Here is a 26,818-nt window from a genome sequence, read left to right as displayed (position 1 = left end):
TTTCATAAGACTAGCTGATTTTTTAGTCAGCAAAAATAGCTGACAGATTTGACCACAGATTTAACTAATATCTGTAGAAGCTGCCTTGGTAAAAATCATAGCTGGATCACATGCCAACAACTTCAGTGGAAGAGAAGTCCTGCCATTGAAATCTTGCTTGAGAGGCTTACAAACCCCAGAGCACTCAAAGAAGGAGAAGAGACAGGGAATTTTCATGTCCGTAATTACAGTGCTTTATCCATAGGGGAATGTTCATTATTGGCCTGTTGAGAGAAAACACCCTCCCTGGTCTGTCTGATTTAGAGCACACTTAGCTAGAGGACTCTTAGATGAAATAAAAGATGTTTCCAGCTACCCCTCATACTGCTGCTGTCATTTACTGGCCTGGGGAAATTCTAAATAAGTTGGGGCAGAGTTTAGTTTATTAATAAAAAAACGGCCAAAAAAACATGTGATCTCTTCTGAGCATCTTTTTTAAAAAGGGGGAAAGTAATCAAAGAGAAAGGCTGGGGCAGCCATATGCTCATGTCCCAAGTGTTCTGCAAAATGTCCCACTTCTCCCTTGCAATCGACAGGCAACTGTATGAATTTACACCTAGCAAACTGTTTATTTCTATTGCACTGATGCTTCTGCAGGGCTTATGGTTTTGACACCGACATAATATGCAGATGGACTTCTAGGACAGATTCCTGAGGTGTTCAGGGTGCTGCAGATAGACCCATCATGCAAAGCTACAGAAAAATAAATAAAAACATTAAAAACAAAAATTCTTCCCCAAATCTCTTGTAACATCTTCTCTATGTTCAATAAATAAAAGAGGAAGATCTTAAAAATTGAAGTCCAAATATTGTATTGCCTCAAGGACACTAATGTAACCTCATCATTGCCTTACATTTCAGCCAAACCAATAGAATTTTGAATTAAAATTGCTTCCGCAGAGCAATTCTAGCTATGTAACTGTAAGCTACAAACACTGCATATGCCCACCTTCCTGACCTGTAAGATAATTCCCCAAAAAGGAGGTACATAAAATAATAAAAAAAACTTAACAGGCAACTTCTGATATTGCACTATACAATCTTAGAAGATAGAAAACTTTGAATTTCTCCCCCGCAAGTCCAAAGATTTAACATCATGGGTTTCAAATCCATGATATTTGTGTGGGCATACAGACACACAAAGGTCTTTCATGGCCAGCAAGGAAGTGATTGTGCCCCTGTACTCAGCATTGGTGAGTCTGCACCTCAAATCCTCTGTTCAGGTTTGGGGCCCTCACTACAAGAAACACATTGAGGTCCTGCAGTGTGTCCAGAGAAAGGCAATGAAACTGGTGAAGGGGATGGAGAACAAGTGTTATGGGGAGCAGCTGAGGGACCTGGGGCTGTTGAGCTTGGAGAAGAGGAGGCTGAGGGGAGACCTTATCGCTCTCTACAACTAAATGAAAAGAGGTTGTAGCAAGGTGGGTGCTGGTCTCTTCTCCCAAGTGACAGGTGATAGCATGAGGGGAAATGTCCTCAAGTTGCACCAGGGAAGGTTCAGATTAGATGTCAGGAAAAACTTCTTCACTGAAAGGGTTCTCAAGCACTGGCAGAGGCTGCCCAGGGAGGTGGTGGAGTGGCCATGCCTGGAGGGATTTAAAAGATGGGTAGATGAAGTGCTCATGGATACAGTTTAGTAGCAGACAGGTACGGTTGGACTCAATCTCAAAGGTCCTTTCCAAACAAATGATTCTATGAATCTGGCACTACCTATTAATGGGGCTCATCCAAATAGACACTGTTGTCCATAGCTTCCTTTCAAAAACACATTACAGAAAGTATCTCAAAATGTACTCCTGGGAGACAACTGCAGTTATACAAATGCCCTAAACCTCTAACAATCCTATGGAGCCAGCTCCTGACACGGCGACAAGTTCAGTGAATGGTTTCCCACACTGATTCACTAACACACACACACAAAAAAATAAAAATGCAGAAGCAGACAAAAGTTGGGTATTTTGCTCAAGGACACTTACAGAATACCCCTGCAAAGAGCTAGTACTTTCTCCAGCTCAGGAAGGGACCCTTCGTTCATGCTCAGATGTACTCTTTACTTCAACAAGTGGATGTTTATCAAAAAAAAATATCTTATATGAATTATCCAATTACAACTCTTGCGTTGTTTAAACGATCCTTAGGGAGATAACTATTAGAAATAGCTAAAGCCTCCATCTGTAGTAATATCTTTTACATGAAGGAAAAAAAAGTGTTCACAAGAATATTCCAGTTCAGCTCACTGTTTCAGCCAAAGAAAAAGAAGGATTCTGGTCCAGTTAATATTTGGGGGTGGGGTGTTGGATTGGTTTTGGGTTTTTTTTTAAAGAACCCTAGCTTCTTTATCTCCCAATAAAAATGTTCTGTAACGCCTTCAGGCTGAACTACAACTCTTCTGCTCCAAAGCCTCCTACACATCTGGGCTCTGTCAGGTTTGCCAGGGATGCACCATTTAGCCACTGTTACTTAGGGGAAAATAAGCACATTTGTTATTACGCCACACACAATTATTTACACTCGGGCACAGCACACCAGCATAGCAGCGTCAGAACATTTCTCATTCACAAAAAAAAAAAAAGATTCCTGAAAGGCCAATAATAATAAAAATGTTTTTTATAATTTTTTAATGAGAAACCTTTCCTCCACAGGTTATCAGACCTTAATTGTACCACAGACTTAGCAACCTTGCAGCACTACACCAGCAGATGCAAGAAGCTGATCGCTATATTTGACTATTTATGTGCTTAAAGGCACTTAAATAATTCAGTAACTCAGCACTGAAATAATCAGCACCTAATGAGAATAATCATCCATGCAAGACCTGCAGGAGCTCTTCTAGCTCCTACTTTTGCTTTTCCTTCTTCCACTTCTGCCTTCTCTCATTTATTTTATACACTTCAAATCCATCTCCTTCATCTCACCCATTCCTTCTGACTGGTGCCTAACCCTCAGCATTGGCACTGCTGGTATTCTCCCTCTCTTCTTCATTGCTGGTTCAAAATAGGAAATTATTTTGCTTAATTAGTCAGTTGTTGAAAAAAAAATACGAGAGACAAACTATAACTACACCAGCATATAACCATGTGTATTTAAAACAACATAAAAGCTCCCATTCACTCTTCTACACTGTTTTTAAAAAACACACAAAGAAATAACTTAAATTTGTGCTTCTGAAGTTTCTTCACAGTCGTTCCTGTGCTCATGAGAAAAAGGTACCTTCAGAAATGATTACATAGTTTATTACTGTGTAAACAAACACATCTTACTCATGTTCTCTTCATCGTCTACATCCATTGTGAAAGTTTTTTGCTGGTTTCTTGGCTGGCAGAGACTGCTTCTGTCTGGAAAACAAAGAGTGAGATATTTAAGCTTTAAGGTACCAACATACAAAGTAAAGCATTACATTTTCTTTAAAAGCAGCAGCCTGAGCACTGGCTTGGCTTTGGGCTGCCCATGGTTTTTGCTCAATTTTCACACAGTATTTCCCCAAAATGTCTGTTTCTGTAGCTGAGCTGCACTCTGCAGAAATGCAAATTTGATGAGGTTTACAAGAATTTTGGAGTTTCTACAAGGAACTACAACGTTTTTTATTTGAAAGACTATGTAAACTACTTTATTTCACTAACATTTTCTATAAACTCCATTATAGATTATGTCCAATTATGTCCAATCCATTCTGCAGGTTACCACACAGACAATTCAAGCAGTCATAACACTGAAGACGCAGTTTTTTACGCAGCACCGAACTGATGGATGTCTGTACGGTTTGGATCCCTCCTAAAATGGAGATGATCATCAATAACCAAAAGATGTAGCCCCGTACCAGGCAAAGGATAGAGTGGGGAACATAACCCTCTATCCTGTATGTGAGTTTTCTAATTAACTGAACTATGCAGACAATATTACATGTAGGTCATATGGCTGTGGGGAAACAGATTTTATTAACCACAGGGACTTTCATTTCATCAAGAAAGACCAATCTAAAGCTGAATATAAGCATCTGACATGCAAAATAAATAACCGACCTAGCATTTGGTTTGAAAGAAGCCAATACTTTTATCCATATCAAAAGCACTAATTTAAGGGTAATGGATTTTGTGGTTTGGGTTGGATTTTTTTATTATTCCAGTTTGTTTTTCCAGGAAACTAATCAAGTACATAATACCTGTTGCTTTCTAGGTAATTCCTCCAATCTCACAATGCCACGAGTTCTCCAACACAGAGCACTTTAAAACCACACGGAGATTTACACTTTTAATGGAAGAACCATTATTACAGTAAGGAAAACGCAGTGGAGCTCTAACGGGCTTCCCATTCTTCCACAGAAGTGGATCAAACTGTGGAAATTTGTTCTGTGCTTGCCAATCTGTTGAATTTTGTGCATCTGGCTCTTAGCTTTTCCAAAGCATTAACCACTAAATGTTGCGTCTTCTATGTTCTGCATTGCAGTAAATATTTTTTTAATATGATCCATTCATTTTCTTCTTTATAATAACTAACGTTTAGAAACTACCTCAGGAGAGTTAAGTCCAGTACAAATGCAAAATCATTCTGTGACCCTCTAGTCTCGTGTAACATTTGCAAACGTTGATTCTCTTTGCTGAAAATCAGATCAAATCAAGATTGAAGTCCTATTTGTGTGTCCTTAATTCTACTCCAAATCTAATAGGAATAGTCCACAGAAATCACACTTCAGATTTCTGAAGCAGAAACTTCAACCTTCTTCTGTTATTCCCAATAATATAATTATGTCCCATCAGAGTCTCAGTCTTTTACTTAACTTAATTTACCCTAGGCAGTATAAATTCTGACTACCTGTGGACATGTCACTTACACTGCACATATCCTAAAAGTTAACAATTGCATGGATACTTTCGGATAAGCGTTCAGGATACTGAGGACTCACAGAACAAGTGATACCTCATTCAGCTCAAGGCTGCAGTTGCACACGCCAGATCAGATGAGGGAACTGATTCTCACCACCAGTACACCACTACTGGTACCAGGAGAAATATCTGGGTGCTACGGCTGGGAACAAGAGAGGCATGATGATGTCTTAAAGAAGATGCTATCAGGAAAGGTAGTGCCTTGTGAAACCAACAGCTGAGGCCGTGGATCAAAGAGACAGGCAGAACAGGGAAGGAAGCAGAAGTCATTTGTGCCTTCAAAAGCATAGGAACACTGGAAGACAGGTGGCATAAAAGACGCTGCTTAGTTTCATGCTGCCATATAGGCTGGCACAATTTATAGCACTGAAGTATTTACCCTGTTACATTGCGTTTTGCCCTTCCCTCAGTGAGGACACACCTGTGTCACTCATCCAGCTGTCAACATCAAATATTTAGGAACTTCAACTCTTTGAGACCTCTTTAAGTGTCAGCACTGGTGGAAATCAGAGTCAAAAGTTATTAAGAAGAAAGATAAACCAACAAGGTGACTTGATGAGGTTGACACAAGAAAAACTTCCACCTCAGAATGAAAGATATGAAGGGATACAGCAACAAATACTGCAGCTGATTGCTTGACAGCACTATAACCCACAGGGATGATGCAGGCCCACTCCTCCTCCAGCACCACAGTCGCAGAGGCAGCACCAACCACCCCTGCAGTCCAAACAGCTGGCTGAACAATTGGCCAGCTGATCGTTGCCCTCAGACTTCATGGCTGAGCTGCCAGGAGATGCTGTATGGGCAGGATAACTGTGTGACCTGCTCAGTGAAACTGTCACTTCAAAACCAGGTTTTTGTAAAACTGTAACAACTATGATTAAATTGTAAATGTTTAACATGTATATTAGAAACATCAAGAAACTTGTAGTCCAAAACCAAATATTAGATACTGAGCAATGAAGAATGACGCTAGAATATACATATAGATATGTAAGTTTGCAAATTCAACATCCATGCTAAATATTATTAATGAGTAATTTAAAACAATAAAATCTGTTTATCCTCAACTAAACAAATCCTCAGTACATGACTATGTGCAATCTTCACAGCTTTCTTTTCACAGCAGGAGATAAGCAGCTCTCACTGATAAATTTCCAATGTGCCTTTAGCAAACATTAAGCTAATTAATACTACGTCTCTTACAGTAGAACGAAAAAGAAATAATCTCTATGTCACCATTTCACACACTGTTTCAAAACCAAAGTCGATATGCCTGCAGATATCACCACCGCTGCAAAACTTTTACCATGATTCCAGTTTGTGACCTGAGTGAGTGTCTTTGCTCAGGCAAGATGATTCCTTTCCATTCCCCAACCCTGCCTGGAGAAGCCACCAACATAAGTAACTAAGAAGACTCTGCACAAACAGGGAGGATAGACAGTCACAAAAGATGCAAAAACACCCTTCTGAGCACAATGAAGCCACTCAGATACCCCACAAGCCAGACGGCATAAACTCATACAGACAGTAAAACTATGACAAGTTAGACAAGCAGTAGAACTCCTCACTAATACTGCCACCAGCAGTGCAGAATTTCAAGGTGGACAGAGCTAAAATACTTGACTCATACATACTACTTCTCCCAAGACTCCCAGGAGCACCTAAAACAAATCACAGGATTTCCACAAAAAAATTATTAATCCAAAGGCTGTGTATGGAATGACTATGTAAACTCCATCTTACAAGCACCAAAGTTTTACATAAACTGTCTGTTTCAGACTGGCAACCTCTCTACCGCACCTCATTCACCTCGCATACTACCATTTCTCTGCTGGTCCGTAACAAATCCTGTTTTCCAGGCATGTGTATTCAAAGAGCTTCTCAGGCCATCGCTTCCAGTTGGGGTACACATACATGCACTCATCCTCTGCACAGCAGGTTGCTCTCCTCCCTCCATATCTTTTGCTTTGCAGAAAACTTGTGCAGTTCATGCTCAGCCCAGCTCCATCACCACTCTCATATGGCTGCAAGAGTGATCTGAACTTCATGTCACAAATACATCGGTTGTGACTCACCCACCAGGCTTTCATGTCAGCATTATCACACTAGGGATGAGCACCCTGTAAGAACACAAAAAGCTAAAATATTATCCTCCCAAATCCGAACCTAAAACTTTCTCCTGCTGCAATTCCCAACAGTCCTAGAAACTGCTACCCAGTAGCTGGTCTGTCAACCCACGTCAAATTGCTGACCTTGTGACACCATTTAAGGTACCATTTATGTTTTCTCCCCCATCACTAAAGCTGATGGGCTTCACCCCAAGATGCTCGCGCCTTGTTTGACCCAGCATGAGACAGCTCCAAATCCAGTGCAAATCCCTTTACCATACAAGGATCACAGATAAACCTTAGGTGGGCTATTCCTTGTCTGAGCTAAAATACTCATGATGACTTGAGGAGGATGCAGTGTCCCATTGTGTTTTATCCCAGCTGCAGGCTACCGCAGCCACAATCCTGGCTACTTCACCTCAGGCTGACTAGCAGTCCTTGTCTCTTGACAGCATCTGTCTCAGTGCAATAATGGGGGAACATACAAACCAGTAACTAAAGTTGCCATAAACCAGCATGCTTTGTTAAGGAGAATATAACAAACACATCATCTCAATCACTTTTCATTTAATCAGAGCTAAAAAAAAAGACTCAGAAAAGCCTTTCGAACATACAAGTGGGATCTGACCAGAGGTCCTTTCTTTCTGCCTTCAATAACCTCTGGATTTCATCCATACACTGAAACGGGGTGATACTGACGCCTCTACTGCTCAATACTGGAAGAATTAGCAGCCTTTTCCCTGCAGGTGATTGTGTTGCTATGCTAGTGTGTCATGCCCAACAGGAAACTGCAAATGTGTGTATTATTTAATGTTGGTAAGTATGTGTTTTATTGCCTTTCTAGCAGTACTGCTTGTCCCTAGACCCACTGGCCACTGGGGCTCGCACAGTGATGCTCGCATCGATGCCCAGTACACAGTGCTACCAATAACTGACGAACAACAGAAATACTTGCCAAGGAAGAAAGGATGAGTGAGACAACTGGGAAGGAAAAACAACTGTTTTCCAGAGAAAGTCAAGAGAAATGCCTACAGCTTGGAGTCAGTTACTTTCACAGAGGATGTGCATGCCCAAGAGTGCAGCAGGAAGAAAAGAGGACAAGATGCCCAGGCACCTTACCCTGCTGCTGGAGTGCTACACAAACGAAAAGCCAGAGATACTGAGCTGTTGAGATTTCCTCAGTCCTAGCTGTGAAGCAACAGACTTTGGAAAGAAGACACCACTTTGGAAAATCTGAGATGTTGTGCTAGTGCATACTCTGAACATGAGCACAGCATAGGACCTCTGCCACCAGTCAGGCTCCCTGCAACACAACAGCTCGAGGCAGGCTACCATCAGATGGGCAGGATCATACCCCTGTCTGATCTAGTTCTCCATAGGACCTGGAAACACCTGGCTCATCAACTTTTAATGACAAAGCATGGCACGCTTCCGCTGCAGCAGTGCCAGCTTAGGCATGTCTCACGCACCTGGTCATCATCCTCACTGAAGCAGATGGACAGAGGGAGGGGAGAAGATCATGCAAATCACATAAGCCTTTTTCCCTTAAGGAGATTAGAAATTTGAGTAGAACTTTTGCTAAACAGGCTACTTTCACTTACTCTACAAAAGCTGCTTAAATTTGCGTTCCTGTTACCATAGAGAAAGGCTGATTCTAATCCTAATTAACTCCGTACTATCACTGAGGCTGCAACTCTTGGCATACCACAATTACCATCAACCAGATTATACATTACATATGTTATGGACAGTTTTACACAGTTTCATATGGCAGTTAAGAGGAAACATTTCTCTACGATAACAGAAGCAGCGCCACACATTCCATGTAGATACATGGCTCAGATACCACAATCAATTTACATTGAAAATCCAGCTATGCTGAAAACATGCAAAAATTATGTCTGCAAAAGGTAAAATGGTGGGGAGTTACAAACCCAATGTTAATGTCTTATCACAAAAGCACCAGTATTTTATTTCATTGTAATGATGCATATTTCGTGACCACCAAGCATGGACCACCACAGCATTTTGGAATCAGTTTGAAACTCCAACAATCTCATTAGTGTTGCCAGCCTGCTACACACTGTGCTGAACTCCAGAGACAGATGCTCACTTGTTTTCAACGCCTCCTGCCAGTACTGTCAATTATACGTCTGTCTACAGACATCATGCAAACTACATGTACTTAATAAGCACATCTGGGGTTTTAAAACTTGCAACCAAGGCAAGTGTGAAGACTGAATACACTTTCCCTTGAACTAATTAGCCAAAACAACAAAACCAGAGTGATTGATAATGTGTTTTTTTAACTATTAATTGAAACCTAAGCATATTCATTGTTGAAAAAGAAAGCATTTCAAATATCTTTTAGAAGCATCTCACCTTTTTTTTTTTTTTCCCAAAATACGCTATGTTTTCCAAGCTTGTGAGTAACAGTTCAGGATAAATTTTATTTGAAAATAAATTAGTTCATTATTAGAGAAAGGGCCTGGAAGGTTGTTGAAAAATTACTTTTCCTTTTGAGTAAAGATTCTTTCCAGATTTACTTATTTCAATGCATATAAAACAATAAAATAAATTATTATCAAGACAATAAAATGCTTGAAAGGTTTAGGCAGTTGAGGTATTCCTAAAGACCATGGGTGGCTTCAACATCAGTTTTATAAAGCCCGCACTATACTGTATACACCTAACTGAACAAAGGTTAAAAGCTTGACCAGGTGGTTGGGAAATTCTTATCTGCGACCAGAAGGGTAGTTATCACTGTGCCAGACCAGAGAAATTTGGGGAGAGTGAGAGCTTATGAAAGTATTGGGTCCAAGCCTGAATGAGAAGATAAATAGGAAGAGGTTAGCTCTGCTTTAGATTTATCATCCTTGGGAGATGGATGATAAAACCATCAGAAATACAGAAATACTTACAGAAATACAGAAATACTAGAGTCGCTAAGGAAACATTTTACTGCACTATCACATTTGCATTAGATAGCATCAGCACAACTCCAGTGTAACAAGATAAAATTAGTTGTCAGTAATCAACAAGACTTGTAAATAATTGTCACCTTATTTAGCACATCAAATTGGCTCGAGTTGCTCCTGCAGCATGCACCACAATGTGCTCAAGGACAGAAGACTTGGACAATTCATGTTTGAATTATTACAGAGGTGATCAGCGAGCTACCTAAGCTGCGCCAGAAATGAGAAATGCTGTACATCTGCCTTGCTCTGTGATATCAGGGACTAACCTTCCGAGAAGCTGGGTTATCGGTCTGGACTCAGCACCATGGCCCCACAGCTGAATCTCCTGTTCCTCCAGCCTAAATCATGGGAAAATCTCCTGTCTGCTAAAAAGCACAGGTAGACAGGAACTCCAGTTGCATAAATATTTGTATAAATTATTGCTGAGTGTTGGTTGTGTTACTGAAGTTTATAAGAAACAGAATTTACACAGAGGTATTTTCTTTAATTATTTAAATAAGAAGGGTAAACAGATTTTGGAAGCATCAATGAAGATGAACAGACAGGAAGGACAGTCGACAGAAGAGCTGTCATAACCTAAGAGATGCAACGCTATATTCATAAGATGTGCAATGAAACAACACTAAGCTGGCTGTCCACATTTTCTAACGAAGTGCTTGCATCCTTTTAAGGTTTATCTAGTTGCAGATCATAGAATCACTATGAAGGTTTAACCATATGTGTTTAAGAGTAAGGCTAAATATATTCCTCATGTATAATGAATGACCACATTACTTCCCAGTCCTTTTCTTATAAAAAAATACACTTGAGAAAGATCTGCAGTGGTCAGCACTTCCCTCAGCACCCAGGATTACTCTTGCACTGCTCTCCTCACTAATCTGGCCTTTTGCAGAAGTCACCCACAGCACAGATCCCAGGCTCGCAAGCCCAGCTGAGCTTGGTTGACCATCTACAAAGCCTGTGCCTCTGCCTTGTGCTTTCCTGTGCTGTGGTTCCCTAGATGTTGTCCTGCAGGCACCGAAACTCACCCTGCATGGAGCAGAAAGGGTTCAGAAAAGCCTATCAGGTTAGATTGTGCCACCTACATGATCCCATCACTACATTTTAACTCAACTGTACACATTCCCACTGCGTACAAAGCTGTGTGCACACCATCTTCCCAGCCAGAGAAGAGCTAGAAAAGGAACTACTATCATATATATAATATTTCAGTATACTAATAAATACAGATTCTTGGCTCGCAGATTCCATAGACTCTTCCCTTTGCTTGGCAAACAACAGCTCAATGGATCTAGACTGACCCTAATTAACCCTACTCTAAAACTGTCCTACGAAGGCTAGGATTTGACTTCCAGCACCTACAGAAAGGAGCAAAGCTCAACTAAAGCCTCATTTAGAGCATGCTGGGTGGGAAGCTATGCTGGGTGGGAAGCTATGCTGGGTGGGAAGCTATGCTGGGAAGCACATTGCTGCAGCAAGGAGACTGTGTGCATTTCATAGAAGTAACACACCACTGATTTCCATTACAGCTAACTCCTAACAACCACCGTCTTAAAGTCAAAAATGCTTTGAAGAGAATGAATTAGATGTACGTACTAATGAAGTCCAAATTAACATCTACTCTTACTAATGACTAACATTCCAACAGTACATGAAACATACAGCACTTAACTGGCAGAGAGAATGAACTTCTCAGCACTTTTTGTACACATAATCCTCAAGAGACTCATCTTCCAAACAGTCCTTCTGTAGTCCATGGATTTGATTTATTTTTCACCTGGCTTCCAGAGGTACAGGATTAGGTAATAAAATAAATATTTTAAAAAGCCTTTCCATGTAAAATAGGGCCCATGTGTACTTTCAGAAACTGGGGGCAGATTTGTCCAGAAAAAGGACTTTGAACCCAAGCTGCTCACTACAGGAAAGAGCTTCCTCTCTTGCCAAGGCATGCTTGACTATTTCTGAAATCATTAATAATTCAGGTATCATTTCACTTTGAAGAAGGAACAACATTTTTTTACTTCTTTGACCTTCCAAACTTTTATTCAAGCAGGTTTTATAATGCAGCAAAACTGCAATTCTAAAATCAGGCACTGCCTGTAAATAATCTATTTAGCAACAGACGTCCCAAAACCTCTCAGATCTCACAGGCACAAAGTCTCTGCAGTGCTTCAGCACTGAGATTTGGTAATCGTCAGTGGCATCCGAACAAGGACAGCTTCCAAAGGTCTCCACCAATGCCATGCGTTCGCCACAGACAGCCAGTGTAAATAAACTCTCTAGTTTTATTCCTAATATCCTGCCCTGGGATAAGTCACACAATTGGAGTAAAGCTTTTTGAGATCAGTGGAAAAACTAAGTTTGGGGAAAAAAAGGTAAAAATAAAGGAAAAAGCTTAATTGCTGCTCAGAGATTTACAGCTTTCAGAAATAACAATGAAGAATAATTGACACAAATATTACTTAACTGATTCAGGTCAGTGCATATATAACATTTTATATGTGGAACAGGACTGCAGAGAAAGCCTCCTCCTTGGGTGCACAAACTGTTTTGTCCTTGAGTATACTGCTAAAATAAATTTGGGTTTCAGTGTACTGTGCTGGCATAGTAGATGGGAGCAACAAACAAATCCCAGCTCTTCGCTAAGCGTACTCACCAGCACCAAGTGATCCTGTATAGCAACACACCCTGCGTTATCAAGACTACAAGCAGTACTGCAAAAAGCTTTCCTCTCCTAAATGCATTAAAGGCCGGCCGTGTCAAACAGCAGAACAACATATGAAAAAATGTGAGTTTGAGTCACAGAAAATAAGGTATACTTACACTTTTAACTCTCTCTTGGTTTTGAAGTCTCTACTTCCCACAGAGTAATTCCAAAGATAGGAAGAATACCAGAAACACCTCAAATTGTGCTACCCAACACAACAGCATTTGCTTTTATTTCCCCAAGGGATTACATGAAGGACTTTTAATTAAATGTTGGCCACAGCAACTACACACTGTCTGAGTACAAAGAGAGACTGAACTTGCGATTCTTCTGTTTGAATACCCTGTGTACTCACTGCACACATAAAAAGTTTTGAAGGAGTCTTTTAACAGCTATCATGGTTTATCCTTATCATTGAAGAAAAAATACATATATCTTGAAAGGAAAACTCAGCAGCTACTCAATGTTTTATCCAAACAGAAAAATAATCTGACAGATGAAACAAAACTATTACTAGAAGTGAGTAACAGTCAGAAAGCTGCAGCTTTATAGAAGTTTCATATTTGTTACAAAGCACTTTCTTCCAAACTTTGAGAATTCAGTGAAATAAAATGTTGGGAAATGTTGAAGGGCTCTGTTCAAAATATTTCTTTTACTCCATAAATCCAAACAGACAACATTAAAGTTGCACTTAGCAATGAAGTTGAAATCTCACTTGAAAACTTCTGCATTTAAGTGTTCCTCCCCCAAGTACTTTGTTTGACTGTACAGCAATTAAAACACTACCTTTCCGCTTCGATCGTTTCTTCCGCCTCCGTTTACAGTGCCTCCAGACCGCGCTGAAGAGCATCCCCATGTCAACAGTCGGGGCCAGAAGAGATGCCATGCACACACCGCCGCCAGCACAGCTTGCCAGTCTGCTGCACCCTCAACCCCTCCTTATGAGGCAAAGAAAGTTACCCCTGTCTTTCCTTGCACTCTCTTCACCCAGCCAAGGGCCGTTCCTCAAGACAGCAGGATGCGCAGATGCACAATGATGAACAAATACTGCAGCTCATCCCTACCCACCCACAAGAGGCACATGTGACAATTAACCCTTTGGTACGTGAAAGGGGCAAGCAAGGACAGTTTTCTTAAAAGGACAGTATCAAAGACATCCTCACTAGGTGTGAAGAGGAAAATTCATTTTTATTTTATTATTAAAAATGGAGGGGGCAACTCTTTGGTGTTGCTTATACATACCTCAGAATCAAGGAGAGACCTAAGCAAGGAAATGTTTAAACAGCCTAGTGTGTGAAACCAAGATGCTGTCAGCATCCTTTCTAATTGTTCCTCATGTTCTTAATTACCTATTTTATACATTGCCTAGAAATGCACAAAATAAATTTGTGAATAGCTGGAGTACACCTACATGCAAAGAGCAATGTTTGAGTCGCATATTTTCTGTACAAGGGTTTGCATGTGGAGTCTTAATGAGAGATTTCCCTGTGTCAACATTAACTGTAGCATTTTACAGCCTTTTTTATAAGAAAAAAAGCAGCATGTGACATTATGGGATAACATGGCATTATCCTGCTTCCTCAATTTGAGCAACCAAACAAACACATGTTCGTCCTGGGGATCCTGTGGGTCTTGTGGATCAGCAACACAGACTGGGGGCTGCAGCTATCCTTTAACCCTGTCTGCAGATTAAACTCCACAGGACAGAAAACAACTTCCAACAGGGGATGTTTGCAGATGCAACCTCCGCAGGTTTCTTCTGTGTGTTACTAGAGTGAGGAAACTTCTCTGACAAGTCACCTCCACCTGCTCTCAGACCTTCACTTCTCCGTGTAACAGTGAGGCCTTGGCTCTTTAGAAGACAGCACAAGATGAAATCTGGATAAACTCTTGTAGATTACTCACCTGAACCATCATATTTTGACAACTAGCCAGTGTAACCAAAACCAATACAGTCAAGCTCACCAGTGGGACTGGTTTGACCTGCTAACATAGAGCTCGGCCTTTCCACCTACCCTCTGCTGGCACCTGTTCTCCAGACCAGAGGTACCACCTTTTCATCTTCAGGCTGCGATGGAAAGCTTCTGAGATTGAGTTAACTTGTTGACTGAAACTATTTCTGCAGGAAGCCTAAGTGCTAAGGGCTGCAAACTTCCCCACTTGGCTTAGAGGAGCTGAAGTTCTATCTGTGCTAATGGACACTGCTTCATTCGATGAAGGAATATCAACAGGACCACTTCTGTCCAGTTTACACAATTTAAAAAGAAGAACTTGCCATGGTTGAAGAAGCCAACAATGCCATGGTCACGTTATCATGTTTACACTACCATCAAGAAGTTCAGGAGGAAATGAGTCCCATCATCATCTAAAATCAGCTCCCCAAACCAGCTGTAAAGACCTACTTCTTTACTTGTATTTGTTGCGTCTCAAACATTGTCTGAATGTAGGACTGCTTTTCTGTGGCTCCTGCTTTACAGTGAGACGGGGAAGTGTAGAAACAGGTTCCGCTCTCCCCTTATCCCCCATCTGCAGATGGGCTGACTGTCCCAGGGAGCTGCAGAGGAGAGGAAGGATGTACAGCAGCAGGCACTGCCCCCCTCACCCGACCACGAAGTTTCACAGCAAGACCCCCACCTGCTAATAGGGACCTATCAAGAAGGCACAGTGCACGCACCCATCACTCCATGGAATTGGCCATGGAAGAAGTGCTGCTGCTCGACTGGTCTGAAGAACTACTGGACCACGTGATCCTGAGGAAGTGCTGCTAGAGGAGTTGCTGCCAGATGAATGTTTTCCTGAGGAACTGCTGTGCCCCACTAGAGTGGCAATAACTTTTTCCTGCTACTTCTTTCTCTCTCCTTCGCTGATATATCTTACTGTACCTTCTTTTCCTTCGCACTATCGTGTATTAGATCAAATCTGAGTTGGTTTGTAGTTTGTTTAGCAACTTTGGCTGTGTTCAAACTATCAGATTGTGATCCAAACAGATTGGGATCTGGTTTTGCAACTTTGAGAAGCTGCCACTCGGAGTGCACCCAAGCATCTGTTTTGTGATTTGTCTGTGACCAAAATAAATAGTGCATTTGAATTTACCCTGGGAGATTTGTCAGTCTCCGATCTGCCGCACAGATATCAAAAGAACCCTTTTCACCCCCCCTTCGACTGTACAGGTCAGGGTGGGTCCTAACACTAGTAGTAGCTGGGACAGTAAGGTGTGCTCTTCCCTCACAGCACAAATAAGGTCTGTTGTTTTCTTATACTTCCAGCATTTCTTCTTCCCTTACTAGATACTGCCTGCTTGGGCTCATAGACTAGAGGTATGCTCCGGATTAATACAAAAAACATTTTTCCTTCATGGAAACCAGGAACGGCCTCATTTAAAAGTGACAATAGTTTGACATCAGGCCCTGCAATACTACATCCCCATGGGCCTACACAGTCATGGCAAGATGAAGGCAGACATTAAGGAAACCCCAGTGAAGCCTACAACTTCAGTATCAGCATGGGCACTAGCTGCACGTTGGCAGAGCACTTTCCCATCTCAAACAGACCTAACTTAAGACTGAAGTTAGCAGTTCCATGCCTCACTAATTAACAGTTTCAGGCCAAGTTTGATATTTGAATCCACATTAAACCATGCATGATGAGGAAAGGACAAAGAGGGTGAGGTATCTACATCTACATGGCCATGAAAGAAAAGATACGTGGAGAGAAAAGGTGAAAACACACTCCTTAGGGGAATGGGAATTCATTTTATTCCTTTGAACTAACAGTATACTTTGTAAAAAGCAAAAAAAACAGCCTGTGAACCCCCTGAGCTCTTTACCGTAATTCTTCAGCTGTTGAAACTTTCTCCACCTTGTTCTCACCATAAGTGAGAATGAGGTACATAACAATGCGTATTTCTCTTTCATTTTCAGGGGAGAGTTGCTGCACCAGATACTTAAAGTTCAAAAGTGTTTTTGCCTTCAACAACTGATTTATCTGCCCAAACCTGCAGATTTGCTTCATACGACCGAAAAAATACTCTGCCCGCCCCCCTCAAGGAGCTCTCCTCTCCAAAGCAACTCCTACTGACCACTGGCTCTCCAAAGCAAAGTGCCTCTGGGATACAGGAGTCAGGAAGATCTGAGATAATTTTAGCTTAAAGAATGACAGATTTCAATAGGGAAATAAAGTCTCTAAAATCTGTACTACTAAGTTCTTGTACTAAGGAATGTACACAGTCCACTTGAAAGAGAATCTTACTGACTCACTGCATTCATTTGCAGTTGGCACATTAACGACAGCTTTAGAAAATAAAAAATATCCAATCTGTAATATGCACGAGATTCAACATTCAATATCAAAAATATATTTCAAAGTCCGCAACATTAGAATAAATCAAGTTAAAAGCTGAATGCAATAATTCAAAGCCATGTGCAACACACCAGAACCAAAATGCACGTGTACCTTGGAAGCAGTAAACCCCATAACATCTTGTATGTCAGAGATTCAACATCCACAGAGGCACCAAGGTGAAACTGGACTGCCATATCTCCAAAGAAAAAGCAATTCCCAGGGGGAGTTTGGTTACATACCTACACATCTCAAAAATTTCCATCGTACTTTCATCACTGAATTAGAATTAGGAACACTGAGACACTAAACAACTAAGGAGTCCTCCATCCAAATCACAGAGGCAAACTGACCCAAGGACAGACAGCAAGACTGATGGAAAAGTTCAGTAGTTTCTCAATTCTCTCCTCTGTCACCTTATCACCAGAACAAAGCCAAACTAGGTTTCTGTGGATTTACCGCTTGTGACATAAGATGGGGTTTTGTGGCTACGTACTTTCAAGTTCCACCCGGAGACCCTGGAGCTATGGCATCTACCAGCCCTTCCCGTCCAGGTTCCCCAGCACAGGAGTTTCAAGGCCACACTGTGGCCCTTCTGCCAGACACAGCAATTTGTGAGTGACTCCTTCACCCAACACTCTTTACAAAACTCAGAGGAATAATCTACCGTATCTTAACGTATCCACAAGACTCACTTTGCATCAGGTAAGCTGGAAAATGGGAAAGAGGACACGAAGAGTTTGATCATAGAATATAAAATAAACTCACTACTTAATATATTGCATGAAAATTTCTATGCATCAAAAGAATCCTTTCAAATCTCATTTACTTATATTTGGCCACTATTATCCACTTACTTTACACTCTCTTGGAAGAAACAATTGGACACCATATTTTGTAAACACGCAGCTATTCTTTTCCCCATATGCAACTCACATAGTTTTCAAGGGCGCAAGTGTTACAGGCCAACAGCAAGCTTGTTTTCAAGACTTGTGGACTGGAGCAAGAATGAACATAAACTAGCAGCAACCACTAGAGTTAGTACAGGCTAATTACAGCCTGAGCATCAGCTCAGCACAGCAAACCTCCAGATACAAAGCTGCTGGGTGCACACCAAGAACCCCCAGAGCTCTGATATCTTGGGCCTCAACTCCCAGAACAATTCCTCAGGTAATCCTCTCCAACAGCACCATCTGCTGTTATATTACATAAATAACTGATTTTACATCTTTGACCAAGGAAGTCTAGACCCCAGCTCCAAATCAGAAATAACTTTGGATGTTTGCAGATTTATTCTACAGTGAACTAATTTGTAACCTGTATGAATTACAACATTTTGCTTCAGGTACCACCACCCTGACTTTTTACCAGCATACTTTGAGGACTGAACACCTAAATTTTAGTGTGCATGATTTCTGAAGGGCTCCTCAAATACCCATGACTGTCAGAAAAGTATTTAGGATGTGCAACCAAGGAAAAAGTGAGCAAAAAAGCACCAGCAGCCTTGATCTCCCAGTAACATCAGTATTCTCATCACCATTTAAAAGATAACAGATGCAGCTACCCAGAGAGGCTAGGGAAAATAGTAGCTAATTGGAACAAAAATCAAAAATCGCTATAAAAGAGGGTAAGAAAGTCTCAAAGATCTCAACATTATCTTATAAAAAGAAAAGAGTATTATGCAGGTGGTGTGGTGTTTGATTATTAGGAGACAGACATACATATTGGACATAATTCCTCCTTTCCCACCACAATCAGTAACAGAGCTTGACTCTATAACACTCAAACTCCCAAGTCCTCCATGCTATCTTTGCATATTTATTTTAGTAATATGGATTGGAAACAAATTTGCAGTAAGAAGGGTAATTTTTTGTAACGTACATCAACATGACAGCTAGATATTTCTTAACAATATTTTCTCTATTTTCAAACTGTACTAATCCAATATCTTTGAAGGGGTTTAGTGTACAAATATAGAAGTTATATATAAAATAATAAAGTTTTAAATATACATTAAGATTAACTCTCTCCTCCGAGTTACAATCTGAATGCATCGATCGGTAAACAAATAATCTCACTATGTATTTGCAAATATGGTCTGCTTACCTTTAGAGAGACATGCTGATTCTGCAACCTGGAAAAAGGAAAAACACAGTTAGCAATTTTTCTTTTACAAATTTAAATGCATTACAAATGGCAACTCCTGACCTTAAAAGGGACAAATTTCTGATTCTGAAGGAATAAATAGTACATACTGCATATAAACAGTCACAGAGCCAGCTCCCTGGTAACCACAATGGGAGGGGAAGAAACAATTCTGGACACTCCTGATTAGGAAAAAAAAATATCATCAAGACTGAAGATGCTCAGGACTCGGGGCCAGGAGAAGCACCTCAGGGGTACAAGCAGCTACTTGGCAGAACCCAATCTGCAATCTCTGCACCTTCCAGCAGAAATAGTCAGCAAAAATTTTGACCAATAATGGCTTAAAACTAAAATTAACTCCTGTGTTATCACAGCCAACTTATCCTACCAGCAAATCTAAATCTGTCGCCTTGTTAGAATTTATTTTTAGTGGTTGATTTTAATTCATGTAAACAACGTATAAACAACACCTCACACCACAACTCACTGTTCAAACAGCAGGTGCTTGATACTACTTGCACCAGCTTGCGTTCTCCTGAAGTGCTTGCAAAACTGGAAAATCCGTCAACTGCCAGGTGGGAAAGAAATGGCAGATGCAGGGTAAGAAGGATACAGGATAACGGGAACGATTAACATGCAGGAAATTTTCTTTTATTTCCATAAACACATATAAACTGCACAGCTGCTCAACCAGGAACAGATGGGTTTATTTTTGCAGACAACCTCCTAGTTATAAGAAAATATTTATGTGACTTAATCAGACTGAATATTCTAAAACAGTTCTGCAAACCACAGAAGCTACTTCCAAAGCAACAGGACCTTTCAGCCTAGTGGCTCCATTCTGCAAACCCCCATCAGTAGCTCATCGGAGCGTGGACACCGCTTGCTCCTGGAAAGGATTTTGGTGTTTGTGCTTGGAAAAGACAACCGTTCTCTGCTGCTGCACAGTCCACAAGAGGGTGCTGGGAACCCACAAATGCTTCGCTCAATGTCAGTTCCACAGCTCACACAGCTCAGCTATGGACAACACAAACTGACCGGTGCTTGGAGCATATCTTAAACCGTTTTGGTCAAGATAGACAAGAAGGATCTGCCACAATATTTAAAGTCCATGTACTAGGAGATCGCATTAATACAATTTTAGGTTTTTTTCAAGTTCCCAACACTTCAAGGTAGCATTTTCCAATAATCCAGAAAAATATGCCAGTTATGTATTGGTCTTTGCAGGAAGCAGTAAAAATGCCTAAAAAGCTCAACACAGTGTCAACCTCTTGTCACGCAAGGGACTTAACATTTAAGTCCACCAAACTGTGATACAGTATTTATAGCACGATGATGATTTGACATTCCTTTAATATTTTCCCAACCTAGTAGCCCCACATCTACCAAAAAAAACTCTTCCAAACACTTGAAATATGAGCTCTAAACTGCACGACGTGAAATTCCAGTATTTGTGGCAGCATCCACAAAAAAGAGTAGGTTGGGGTTTTTTTTGAAAATTAGTTTTTCATAATTTTCTTTCTACATGAACATTTAAATAAAGTTGTAAGCAACCCTGAGACAACCCACTCCTAGTAATTTTTAATTACGTTTTAATATTAGAATAACCTTGAGTCGTTTTAGCAACTGTGTTCCTTGTAAGCTATACTATCCCAGTCACTTAATTCCCCAAGTTTCAAAGAAACTGAACAAACATGAGACTCAAGACGTAAAGTAATTACACCAAGTGCAAAAAATCCTTCAACACCAACCATTGCACAGGGCAAGAACCAGCCCACAGGTCAGTTTTGCAGTACTACTTAAAAATACGTCTGCAGGGGAAATCCAAACGTTTATTTCCTACCTCTCAGTTTTCACTGCTGAAGGACTGTGAGCAGGAAAGATGAGGTGAGGATAAAAATGAGACCTGTAACACCTTAAACCAGTTATGACGCCAAATGGGAAAGAAAGGGAAATATCACTACATTATAAAAGCCAGGAACAAGCCTCTCACCTGCAGCATCACCTACCTGGCTCTGCCCGGTGGCAGACAGATACCTCAGGGCTTGCTCAAGTAATAATGTGCTTTCTCACCACCTTTTGCAGAGAGACTGGTGTTTGCCGGCTAGGAGAGGTGACTCTAGGAGCTCAGCACCTCTCTGCAGCATCTCCTCATCATTACTTCCCAAAAAATCACGAAACTAATTCTCAGCCCTTTATGAATGTCAGGAAACAAGCTACAAGACAGATGTGCATGTCACCTTGCTGGTATCCTCTTCCCTAGTAAAACTATGATTGTCATTTTAATACAGGTTTGTCCTCCTGATCCTCCTGACAGAGGCAGGAGTAAAATAAATGAGTCCAAAAGCAAGCCTGAGAAGAGTTCTTTTTCATCACATGGCTGGAATAACAACTAAAATCAAAACAAATGAAACTCAAGTGACTTCTAAACAGCTTCATTTCTAAAAGTGACTAGTGAGGTTATTCACCAAGAAAAGTTGAGAAACACATTCAACATGATTTCTCCTAGGACTGCAAAGGGTACTTGAACGCATTTGAAGAACATGTCATACTGGACATTTAGGACTTTCTGGAAATACCAGCTTTTTAAAGCTCAACTGAAAACATTTCAAGGCAATGAGAATCAAATCAGAGATCTGATAACTAACTTCACTACATAGACTGCACCTCACATGTACAGAACAGCACCTCCAGTTTTTCAGGGGTAATCTACCAGCTCTTCAAAACTTCTTAGGAGAAAGGCACCGAGAAGTACATCCAGCTAATAGTCTGAGGTCTTCATTGATCAACAGTCATAAAATCTTTGAAAAAGAGAAAGATCTCAGGGCTTCTGTCCATGAAGATCTTCTTAGCTAAGCAGGTCCCACAACTCCCACTCCAACAGCTATCACTGCCACCTTGACTGACCAGTACCCTACCCCACCCAAGAGCCCATCCCAGGCCCATCTCCTACAGCCCAGAAGAGCGGAGGCACACTGCCAGGTAGAGACCCACGTTACAAGGTCAGGGGATGAGATGCCCTAAGAGATTTTTCCAAAGTATTTTAGATCTGAAAGATGCTAGCAGTGTCAATTCAGTTCTGTAAGATTTTTGGGGAAAAAGTACATCTATTCACAGATACCTCCAAAACACCCATCCACAGGGACAGGAGGTCCCATCTCAACACACAAGCCTGCAAGAACCACCCAACTGTCCAGAGGCACTCATCACCGCTTTGTGGACAGGACAAAACCCACTGTTTTCAATCTTTACATATTTATTTTCCAGTGCTGAAAAACACAGACAAGCTGACAAGGCATCTCAACTGCATGTATCCACATGACAAAAGGCACAGGTATGTTCAATCCAGCATCATCTGTCCTTCCAATTTCAATGCTGGCTCAAGAAATAACACTGCTTAGAAGTGGAAAGCAAACTGCATTGCTCAGCTCATTTTTGTCTGATTTACATCCTGACACAGATTGCGTCAAGACATTTCACAGAGAGGCCAAATGAGAAACTCAAAAGTTGGTGTATTTCTCATGCAGACCCAGCCATGGGTTTCGCTAAGTGATTCACACCCTACCTAGGCACCAGAGGAGGCAGGTTTTTATTAATTAAAAGAGATTTGCTCCAGCCTCTCAACCCTGGATTAAGGCAAGCAGCTGGAAGAGCTCTTCAGCCACAACCGTCCACCCATTCCTCTGCTGGGACACAAGCAAGTGCCAACACACTCCAGCTGCAAAGCAAATCCAGATGATTATGATTTTTTTGATGGTTGTATTTAATTTCTAGAATTTGTCCCTCCCAGTATTCTTCTATACCATCATCATCCGCTTCATCTAGGAATCCTTCCTGCTTCAAACTGCTACCACCAATTTCCAAAGGGAAGATGGCCTCCAGTTTGAGAACAGCTGTGAACAGCTACCAGGGCTTTGGTCCCACTCTTCTTCTTCTCCCATTCGTTCCCAGGGAACAAGGTACCATCATAGCAGATTTTTCTCCTGATCCCATAAAACGATACTGTTAGCCTGACATGACAGCAGACATGACATGCCTTTTTACAAACGAAGGGGACAAGTCTCCGCTGTGACCACACAACTACAGAACTGGGTTTTCCTCTAGAAACATTTTTTCCATCTAAATACAAAGCAACAGCTTGACACCTCTGATGGTACCTACTGCAATTTATCAGAACGAATTAACGAAATAATAGCCCAAATCCAAACCGTGATCCCTAGATACCTTCTGAATTGCTCATTGAAAATTCTAAAATAAATTGGGAAAGATGAGTAACCATTCATCATAACGAAAAAAATTGCTGAGGAAAAAAGGACACATGCTGCAACTGGAAAAAGCAGTAAGCACAGTTCATACACACAATGAAAAGCTGTCAGACTCATCTCCTTCCCTTGACACAAAACAAATTCTTTTTCTGAAGTTCTGTATACAAAGTATCTGTAAGACACTGAAACCAAGTTCGCTGACAGTTCAAAGGCTATGAAAATTCAGCAGCATTTAAGCAACAGGAATTGGGTTAAGATCCACGGGGAAAAAAAATATGCTACTTCATGAAGTAATATCCAAGCTATCACAGCTTTTGCTGCAGGTATCAAATAAAACTATGTTCATCGTTTATTCTGGAGCACTCAAAGATTCAAACCTGTTCAGGAACAAATAGAGACATAAATTATTTTTCAAATATTCTCTCACCAAAAATGCTTTCACAGACACGCATAACACCAGCAAAGAACTTTTGTTCTCTGATTTTCAATTTTGTGCTCCCCTACCTCTGCAAAAATATACTGACGATGTGTTCATGTAGTGGTTATGTATGACAGCCCAAACCCTCAATACAAAATTTAATATGGAAACAAAACAATTTCAAAATTGACGATTTTAATGCCACTCCTCCTTTCTACAGGATTACACCTCATGTCTAAGAGCAGTTAACTGAGATCATATATAAGAGCAGTTAAGAGATTGTAACTGAAGCCAAATCAGTGAGCACAATCACCATAAATGTCTTCCGGGGATCTAGGCTTTAATCTTGCTTTTTGTGATTTCACTATAGCTAATGTTTAAACATTTACAATTACCCATTTAGCTGCTCTAAACATTAGTCAAACTGCAATAGTACAAGAGTGCAGTCTTAAGATTAAGCAGTAACTTCTGAAATACAAAGAAAGTTAAAAAATCAAATGAAAGTAATTCCTCTGTTCTGTGTCAGCACCCTTTAGACAACAGTTACAAGGAAAAGATTAATCTGGACTATAGACTAATTGTGGACGAGAATACAGGTTAGACTGGCAGGGAGAGGAAAACACACTCATCCCAGCTGCATCAACCCATTCAGGGTCATTGTAAGACCCAGACACTTGCGCACTGACTGAGAAAGCTGCTGAAAGCTGTGTGTGTGTCCTGTGAGCGACCAGGGGTTTCTGCTTAACACATCCTAAAAAAAAAAAAATCCGTAAAACTGCCTGTATGCTGTTTCTACATACATTCAGTGCATACTAGAGGGCTGCAAATCCTTCCTCATTTGGAGAACAGCGAGATTTTTAAGACTTCAGAACAAGGCAGGCTGATTATTTTCATTTTTACTTCCTCCCTAGGGCAAAGATAAGACACATGTGAGCTACATGGGCATTTTGTACCTTTAACATCAGACTTCAGAAAAATGCCTCAGAAATCCATGTTTAGTAAAAAAGATGCAAAATACTTATCTCTCAGTTTAACTGTACCATGAGGTAATGTCCTGTATTAAGAACGTAGGAATAACTCTGCTAGCCTTTACCATGGCAAGTGACTCCTCACAGCCCTTAAATAGTAAGCTTATGATTCAGGACCTCCAAAACAATACATCTTATTCAGAGACTTCTACTTTTAAAGGCAGGATGGGCTGGCCAAGTCACTGCCATACAGAAAAGCAAGCTGCCGTGGCCAGGTGCATCCAGCTACCCAGCACAGCAAGAAGCTGCTGCCAAAGCTGCGAGGCAAAACCAGCAGTGAGCAAAGGTGGAGTGAATATGCACACACCAAGCAGCGCCCAGTAATGACAGACAGCTCACTGGTTGCTCCCAGACCACTTCTGCAGCCTGAAGAACCAATGCAATTTATTGCTGGACTTAAAAGCTGAGCACTGACTGAGACCAGGGTTACCTACCTGTACCTGACAGGACAAGTGAGATGAATGAGATTAAAACCCCTTCCTTTCAACAAGACCCAAAGGGCACAAGGCATACCCACACACACAAATGACTGCAGGAAAACACATCTTGTGTAGCCCAGCCACAGCATTCTATTATTTTTAGCAGTGAGGAGATTAGAACGCAACTTGATTGCAGCTTATAGCACCTATATGAAGATAAAGCGTCAGAAGAGGGTGCTGCACCTTCGGTAAAAGGAGTACATAGAGAGAAAATGTACAGGCTGGAAACAGTGCTTTACATGGAGATTGACTGTGCACATTTCAGGTTTAGCTGTCGATATGAAACAATGCCAACCATTCTCCACCAGCCTGCAGCTTGCCAACAGCTTCCCCTGGCTGAAACTGCATCCACTTTGCACAAAAAGCCAGGAAGCACCGACTAAACCAGGGAATCCAAAACCGCGGATTGTAGGTACAGCAGCGAGTACTCTGCCAGCCCAAGAATTGCCCTACTCATGCAGTCAAGTTGTGGTCACTGCCAGTGCATGCTTTATTATTGTTCAAATAAAGTGTTATGCATTTAAAGTCAGAGAGCTTCAGAGCTCCTTAATCCTTGGGCTTTAAGTTGCACATTACATGAACTCTCTGCACAGAGAAGTTAAAAGACTGTGGAAGAAACCTGAATCACACTGTTTTACAGAACAATGGACTGGGGTGTGATGAGCCACGAATCACATTTCTGGGTCAGTTGTTCTCTCGCTGCTTCCCTGTTTATGTGCATTATGCCCATTTTGCGCTCTGGGCAGAGCTGGGGACCGCATGAGAGCAATACAGGGACAGGAGAGGGGCTAAGCTCCGAGGCAGCTGGGAAGGGAAAGAATTACAAAGGACTGCACCAAGCCCTAGCTTTTACCCTTCTCTTGTACACAGGATTGCTCACACACTGTTAGACGCCTCTCCCCTACGGTCCCAGTCTGGCTGCAGCTGTTTTCAGAACCCAGCCTGAGGGCTGGACTATGAGCAAGAACTCTGACTTAGCTGTGGGCACCTGGTGGCCCTTGCCCTGCTGCACAAGGTGAGGAAAGGCATCACATGAACCCCCTCATTGCAGCCAGGAACTAAAACAAGAGTGCGTGTACCTTAAAATGGGTTTTTCTTCCCTGCAGAGGCTCGCTCTCCAGCCACTGCAGGAGGCAGGGAGAGCCCACAGCAGCAGCCTTGGCAAGCCAAACTCTGAGCACCCTGTGTTTGTTATTCAAGCATTGCAGGCAGTTTGCATTTTCATGGTGGCAGCTTATAGGATTTTTGAATGCATGTCTCATCACTGCAATATTTCTGGAAGAACCAGCTGCTGGACTTCTAAGAATATTAGAGTGTTACCCTTCACTTCTAAAAATCACTTTACTGTTCTTCCCCCACTATAGATACAAGCAGATTTGAAGAACTTCAAGCTCACTTCTGAGAGGGCTTGACTCCTCAGTTTTCTGAGC

The 26,818-nt window shown here is 41.3% G+C and overlaps 1 protein-coding gene across 5 annotated transcripts in view; it reads right to left on the bottom strand.

Annotated features, from left to right (window-relative positions):
- The window catches only part of ADARB1 (adenosine deaminase RNA specific B1), a 90,823-nt gene that overhangs the window by 47,688 nt on the left and 16,317 nt on the right, over window positions 1-26,818 (bottom strand). For 2 of the 5 annotated variants that reach the window (XR_008450341.1, XR_008450340.1), the window contains exons 1-2: window positions 13,502-13,719; window positions 3,300-3,374 (exon numbers count right to left, since the gene is read on the bottom strand). Coding sequence is in view for 3 of the 5 variants with exons in the window: in XM_054069584.1 (XP_053925559.1) it covers window positions 3,300-3,374; window positions 13,502-13,601 (175 nt within the window). In the remaining 2 variants the exon portion in view is untranslated. Of the gene's footprint in view, window positions 1-3,299; window positions 3,375-13,501; window positions 13,720-19,159; window positions 19,188-26,818 lie in introns of those variants that run through there. The other 3 variants (XM_054069583.1, XM_054069584.1, XM_009566888.2) reach the window with 3 other exon arrangements.

Source organism: Cuculus canorus, chromosome 6, assembly GCF_017976375.1.
Source record: "Cuculus canorus isolate bCucCan1 chromosome 6, bCucCan1.pri, whole genome shotgun sequence".
Lineage (NCBI taxonomy): Eukaryota > Metazoa > Chordata > Aves > Cuculiformes > Cuculidae > Cuculus > Cuculus canorus.
The sequence above is the reverse complement of the archived record's forward strand: the minus strand, read 5'-3'. Positions and strand labels throughout refer to the sequence as shown.